The following is a 7,500-nucleotide window of genomic DNA, read 5'->3' as shown; positions in this document are numbered from 1 at the left end:
CATCCATCCATCCTTCCATCGCTCCATCCATCCATCCAATCATCCATCCATCCTTTCATCGCTCCATCCATCCATCCATCCAATCATCCTTCCATAGCTCCATCCATCCAATCATCCTTCCATCCATCCATCTAATCATCATCCATCCATCCATCCTTCCATACATCCATCCAATCATCCCTCCATCCATCCATCTAATCATCATCCATCCATCCATCCTTCCATACATCCATTCAATCATCCTTCCATCCATCCATCTAATCATCATCCATCCATCCATCCTTCCATACATCCATCCAATCATCCTTCCATCTAATCATCCATCCATCCATCCATCCATCCATCCACACTCTGCGTTGCTGCATCTTTCGGCGTGTTGTTTGGGGGTTTTGTGCTACGGTCTCACAGACAAAAGTGACCAAGCGGTGGAACGTCACCTTCTGAACGGCAGCAGCTCAACATCCTTTCTCTCATCCAGAAGCAGATGAAAGGAGAGTCAGTGAGTGAACGAGGAGGTGACTCTGTGGCTCCTATATGTTTTCACAGATAACTGTTTGGCATTTTAACTTTTCCAAGGTCATATAATATGTCAGTTTTCACAGCTTCTTATGCTTCCCCCAAGTGGCCCAAAATATATTGCAGGATTAATGATGTATCCCAAAAAATACTTGTATTTATTTATTTACTCAATATCAGTCATAACCATGGCGGTACCAGATAACAGCAGGCTGAAGACAAAGTTAACATGAAAACAAAGAAGATTCAGAAAAAACATCGTCAGGAAGGAACATATTTATGCACATGATTTTTCCAGATTTATCACGCATGTGTCACAGCATGACAGATGTTCTTCCAGGACTTGTTTAAGCAACAAAAGCCTTTCATTGTTTCCCGTGGTCAGTGAAGCGTGTAAGCTACAGCGTTTGACATCACACACTGCAGCATCTCGCACGATGGAATGTCTGTCGGCTTACTTCCTCACTTGCTTTCTGCACCATCAAACGTGCACGCACGTTCTAATCCCCCGTCCCTCCCCAGCCTCTCAGAGCAGGATGCGGTACTTGAGGGCGCGGGGGACCCTGTTGATGACGAGGCGCCCGTCGTAGCTGAGCGATGCGAAGAGCCAGGGGTCGGCCGACGACCACTCGGCCGCGTAGACGCTGTCCTCGTGTTCCTCGAAGGTGGACACCACGCTGTCCTGCAGGGGCTCCTTACCCCTGAAGCACACGCAGCACAAAACACAGGCAGGGTGAGCTTTGGACCCGGAGAGACTGATTCATCTAGTCAGAGTTATTGTGAGGAGCATCTGGCTGGGAAACCACTCAACCATGATGCCTCTTCGTGACCTACGTAAATAAACACGTGGTTATTGTTGGTGCTTGTTGGCGGTTTGTCCACGGTGTCCTCCTCTCGGACGCTGGTGGCAGAGAAAAGGGAAGCGGGTGCTTTGGCACCATTTTCCTCCCAGACTAAGGCGTCGTTAACAGAAATAACGCCGGCAGTCAATCACACGCAACCTCTGGCAGGACCTGCATGGAGTGGCGTTCACACTAGATCCCGTCTAGCTGTAAAGTATCTTTGATCCCAATCGACCGGTGTAATAACTTATTGTCATTACATTTGAGATGAATCAATTACATTTTACAATACAGCTTAATGTGGTACACATGCCCTTTAATCAAATACGTATGTTAATTATTTCACAATTAATACCATGTATCCAATCATGAGGGCATAATACTAATGACCTTTGATTTTATCACCTTTATGAATCAAGACTGTTAAAAATATCTTGTGTAAATTAGTGCAGGAATTCTGCTCCAGTTGAACAATCCACATCAAATTCTGCATTGAGAGTTTTTGAGACCCCAAATATGCGAAAATTATTTTAGCAAATTGTGGAAAAAAATCCTTTTTTTGTTGTATGATGAATGAACCGTTGATGATTGACATTTAAAAAAAGATATTTGCAGAAACCTGTTATCAAAAATGACTTGAAGCCGCCAACAACTCACCACTGTCTGTCAGCAGAGCAACACACACCTCGTGGAAAATGTGTGTTTGGTCACCTGCGTGTGTGTGTGTGTGTGTGTGTGCTTGTGCGCGTGTATGATTGAAATAACAAAACCCTCCTGTAAAAGCACGGCTCAATAGCATTACGCTGGTCATATATATGCTTCCATGAAGCACACACAACCTGTGTTTGTACGGCTTCTTTGCTTTGTGGATAGCGCACGCACACACACACACACACACACCAGCTGAGTACTGGAGAGCATTTACTCCCCCCGTCTTCAGCACACAAACAACCTCCCCAGTGCAGAGACACCTCTGCCACCAACACCCTGACATCAAACACACATTTTCAGAATTATCATCTAGTATTATTAACTTCCCAAATTCCTCCCATTAGGCAGCGGCTACATATTTGGATTTATTTGACACATTAACTCTTTCTCACAGACAAGAGCTGCTCCCTCGGGCTGCAGCCTGAAATAAAAACACTCTTAAGTGCTCCGCTGGTATAGAAAAGGAACAAGAGGGTGCGTGTGAGCACACTCGACTAATTTTAAGGGTTTTGTCAATGGACGGTTCACCTGCTAATGCAAAGCAGCGTGCACTACAAACAGGGCAACATTTGTCACAGTGATAAACACTACCGCCTGTTTATTGAGTACTATGCCCGTTTAAAGCCTCAACATGTGAGATCTGCTCAATCTTCATATCTGCTTTCACTGGCTCCCTAAGCTGCCCCCTCTGAAAGAAGTATGCTGGTAGCAATGGAGGTACGAAAAACTAAAGAAATGAAAAGGGAAGTTTCTGCCTCAGGGGATGAAATCATGTGATATCTTAGCGTCCACAAACAAAGACGCATCTCCAGTGACTGGAACTGGAAACGGCGACCCCCTATTTGTCATGAGCATGTGACTGGATTCTACACAATGCACCTCAAAGAGAGGTGTCTGTTGAATTATCCTGAAACAGGTTATTAATATTTTGTTCATCTGATTTACAATGAGTGAGTGAGTGTGTCTGTAAAACACGACGTCATTCAACAGCCCCACAAACTAAAACCCTAACAAAGCGATTATACAGCTGAATTACAGACACGCCGTGTAGAACGCCACAACCGCCTCCCTTCCCAAGGTCAGAGGACGACAACGTCTGGTTAGTCTGTTCTGGGCTACGATAGAAACGTTGTGCCGTCTGTGGAGAGCACAGAAAGGAGAGGCTCACTGAAAGCCAACAAACACGCAACCAATCAGAGTTTCTGATGATTACACACCAATGGAATCGTTATGAATATCTCCCCCTTAATCCCACAGACCTTTTGCATTCGACAGCATCGGCTTTAGCTACGTGGACCTAATGAACTGAAGGTGTTTTACAGGCCTCCATTAACACCCGATCTCAACGGAGGAGGAGTGAATATGTACTCATCCTAATGAGGGGTTGTTGTATTGACAAAAAGGCCTAGCAGATAATATCAGTCCTTTTGCTTGGCCAACTTAAAACAAAACATTCTGCAAATGTTTCACGACCTGTTGAATCTGGTAAACATCCGTATGAAAGTGTCAAGTTACAGCCTGGAGGAGTCCTGTACGCAGTGTCCAGGCCTCGCACAGTACGTACGGGAGGGGTCAAAGGGCGTATTGGAAGGGACCAAAGCGGAGCGCTGGTGATTAGAAAGAAGAGGTGATAATTGTGGATGAGAGTCAGTCATTGAGTGTCAGAGGGGGAATTGGGCACATTTTAAAAGCAGTGAATGGAAAACATTACGGATAATATCCAAACAGTGAAACACAACTTTGCGAATGGATGTGGAAGAGACGGTTCAGGTAGTTCAACCTGCGGAGGTCTAATATCTGTGTCCTGAATACACAGAGCCTTTTGGTGTAAGCTGTACGCTGTGTTTCATTCGGCCAGGAACCAGTAACTTAGAACTGGAGCCTGGTTGTTCCACCGACCAACACGCCCAGATTCTGAGACGTGTAATACAAACCAGTAAAAGGGTACGATATTTCCACCACTTTACCTTCCCCTTTCAGTCAGGAGACTCGACTGACAAAAGAGTCAATTTACCTGGCAGAACTCTGGAGTTAGTGGTCCACATCTGGATCGGTGGGTTCGTTCTTTTGTGGTATTATGTGACTTAGTTGTAAAGTCACTGTTTTTATCAAAGGATCAGAGGCTGAGAGCAGAGGTTTTGTCAGAAAGGGCTGACTGATCTCAAAGTCAGAAGGGTCAAATATCAGTAATATATCTTGTATACACGTAGGTGTGCTAAAATACGCCCACAGCAGTACGTTGCTTTGCTGCTGTTTGCTTCTCCAAACTCCATCTAATGTAGTGAGCACACTGAGTATGCAGAGCGTCTTCAACACATTAGAGCCCTCTATTGAACCTGAGAGATCCCCCATGTGCATTATGATGCAGATTCAAACTAAAGGAGCGGCTCTACTGTGCAAATACTTGAACGATGATGGAGGTCATTGACGGATCACCGGGGAGAAGCAGAGGACGCGTCACTAAAGCATTCAGAAGAATGAAATCACAACCCTGTTAATGTATAATTACTTGGCAATGAGGGACGCTTTATACACAATATAAACATCAATAATTGGTAAAGGAGCTGATAATGTACCGCTCTATGTCAATTCCTTCCCTCCATTACACTCGCCCGTGGCGAGTACACAGTGTAGTACACAGTCGCCCGTAAATCCAGCTTGAAGTAGAATAAAACGTCGTCACCTTTAAGCGTATCAATGAAAAACAGAAGCATCTCCTTCTCTAAGGACGAGTGGTTCCCTTACTTGTCCTCGTGGTGGTTTTCCTCCCCCTCGCTGAGCTCCTCGTCGTCCACCAAGTGCCCAAATGGCTCAGAGGAGATGGACACCATGTTGGAGAGGATGAGGCGGCTGTCACTGCTGGCCGTCAACACCAGCTGGTCGTGGCTGTGGTTGTAACGGACGCTCCACACCCTGGGATGGAAACACGCACCAGGCGACATGTAATCACTGCAGTGCATTCATGCAGCGCTGTGTTAAAGAGCCGCGTGTGGATCTCTTGTTCCAAACAAAAACTGATCTTAATAGGGTGAACTAAATGTACACACACACACACACACACACACACACATAGTCGTGAGTCTCTCTTTCATGCATTCATGCCCACACAAATCATGCAGAAAATTCAGCGTTCTCACAGTGGGATTCACAGCCTTCGTGCCCCTCTAGGTGTAGACTCAGATGTCAACAATTGAGGATTTGGTACCTTTCACTCTACATTCGGGCTCAGTTCACGAGCCGATGATCATAATCATAAACTCCCTCATCCTGGTTGCTCTGATCCACCTTGTCCAATCCTCCACACCTTCCTCTCTCTGTGTCCCCCTCTTTCTATTCCTCTGTCTACAGTGTCCCCCTCTCCCGCTCTTATTCACCCTGTGTGTGTGTGTGTGTGTGTGTGTGTGTGTGTGTGTGTGTGTGTGAGCCAGGGGTGCAGCTCAGAGTGCGGCACCAATTCCCTCACAGGGAGGGATTGAGGGATAACGGAGGCTGTTGACAGGAAATCAGCCTCGGCCACGCCGTTCCCCGCGCTCCCCTAATCCGCTTCGCTGCTAAAAAAATAGTCCCCAATACCCCCAGCAGCCCTGAGGCCATATCCCTGCTCCTGCAACACACACACACACTCCTATGCATCACACTAAAGAGTGTACACACAGGACCAATACACACATGTGCATTATTGAAATAATATATAACACATGTAGCCACACAGAGAGATGAAAAGAGGACCCTCACAAAAAACACACACACACACACACTTACATACATGCACGCACACACACACACAACACGAACTTACATACATGCACGCACACACACACACACACACACACACGCACACACACACACACGCACGTATCTCCTATCTGAAGCGATCCCGTCTGCAGCTATCTACAGTTATGGATATGTTCTGCAAGTATATCTTTCTTTTCTAGATAACACGTGTGTGTGTGTGTGTGTGTGTGTGTGTGTGTGCCTTTATCTTTATTTATTGGTGTGCTGCAGCAGCAGCCTAGTTTGGCTCGCAGGCACACTGATCATCTATTCAGCTCACACAGGAGAGGGAGAGTGTGTCTCCCATGCTCACACACACACACACACACACACACACACACAGGCATGGACACACACATACACACACTTCTGCAGCACGCTACGTTGAGCTCTTGGCCCCGCCCCCAGGCCTCACAGAGGACGAGCAGTGCAGGACTCGGCCCTTTGACTCACACTGACAAAATGAGTAGCAGCCTATTTAATTAGTAATTAGTGTACAAATACCTTTAATTGCATGAGGAGTAGTTAGTGCATTTCATTAGCAAGGAGATAAAGACATTAATAAAACCACAGCAGTTATCACCATGTTTATCGTTATTGTTACTGTGCTTGCGCCTGAATAACACTCCACGCTGTGTGAAACCACCACACACACATCATGACGGTATAGTCGGTATATTCATTCATTCATTGGGCTCAGATGAAATGATTGGACGGGAGTTCCACAGGAACTAATCCGCCTAAAGTACAGTAGGGACAATCTTCCAGATGGAAAGAGATATGCTTAAATATGAAGTTGATACTATCAAAAGGTTATTGCATTATATTTGAGTTGGATTTAAACTATGTCAAAGCCCACCCACATTACTTCCCTTTTAACACTGTGTTGTGATCATTGTGGAATACGGTTTTAATGTTTATATTGTTTCAATGCCCATAAAGAAAACTCCATTAAATATTGAACACGGACACTGATTGTGTGACACTTGAGAGGGGCCGATGTGGGCCGACCGTGGAAACTTGAACTCTGGTGCTCGGTACAGTACCCCCCCCCCACACCTGAACCTGGACCCCGGTCCACCCACCAATGCGAGTGCTCCTCCAGGGTCTTGACGGGCTCCTGGACGTTACGGACGTCCCAGAACTTGACCTTGCAGTCGTCTCCACAGCTGGCCAGGTAGTACTGGCGGTTGGGGTTGAAGTCCAGGTCACGCACCAGCTGGCCGTGGGCATTCTCTATGCAGTAGATCTGACTGGAGAGGGGGGGAGAGGGAGGGAGAGAGAGAGGGAGGGAGGGAGGGAGGGAGGGGTGATTAGGACGAAAGGAGATGACAGCACGCAAGAGGGATGAAAGAATTAGGATGGAGGGATTAGAACCAGCAGCCGGGGACAGAAATGATAAGAGTGGGGTGTGGAAGACAGGGGGACAGAGAGAGACAGGAATATGGAAGAACAACGGGGAGAGGAGATGAGAGAGAGAGGACATTCTGGCTGAATAAAGCTTCCTCTGTGTCTGTCAGTGAAGACGTGGTGAGTTATAAAGGACTCGTGACCACGCTGCAAGATAACGGAACGGCATTACAGAGGAGGGATTACCACGTTCCATCTATGAGCCCACCTCCACCACCTCATCTCCTCTCCTCAAATATACAGTTCA

At 46.5% G+C, this 7,500-nt stretch overlaps 1 protein-coding gene across 1 annotated transcript in view; it reads right to left on the bottom strand.

Annotated features, from left to right (window-relative positions):
* Positions 1–665: 665 nt before the first annotated feature.
* Positions 666–7,500, bottom strand: part of eipr1 (EARP complex and GARP complex interacting protein 1) — a 38,150-nt gene continuing 31,315 nt past the window's right edge. The window contains exons 7-9 of the mRNA XM_040200045.2: positions 6,929–7,096; positions 4,815–4,982; positions 666–1,217 (exon numbers count right to left, since the gene is read on the bottom strand). Coding sequence (XP_040055979.1) covers positions 1,043–1,217; positions 4,815–4,982; positions 6,929–7,096 — 511 coding nt within the window. The 3' untranslated portion in view covers positions 666–1,042. The remainder of the gene's footprint in view (positions 1,218–4,814; positions 4,983–6,928; positions 7,097–7,500) is intronic.

Source organism: Gasterosteus aculeatus, chromosome 15 (genome assembly GCF_964276395.1).
Source record: "Gasterosteus aculeatus chromosome 15, fGasAcu3.hap1.1, whole genome shotgun sequence".
In the NCBI taxonomy this organism is placed as follows: Eukaryota; Metazoa; Chordata; class Actinopteri; order Perciformes; family Gasterosteidae; genus Gasterosteus; species Gasterosteus aculeatus.
This window is presented reverse-complemented; position numbering and strand designations above follow the sequence as displayed.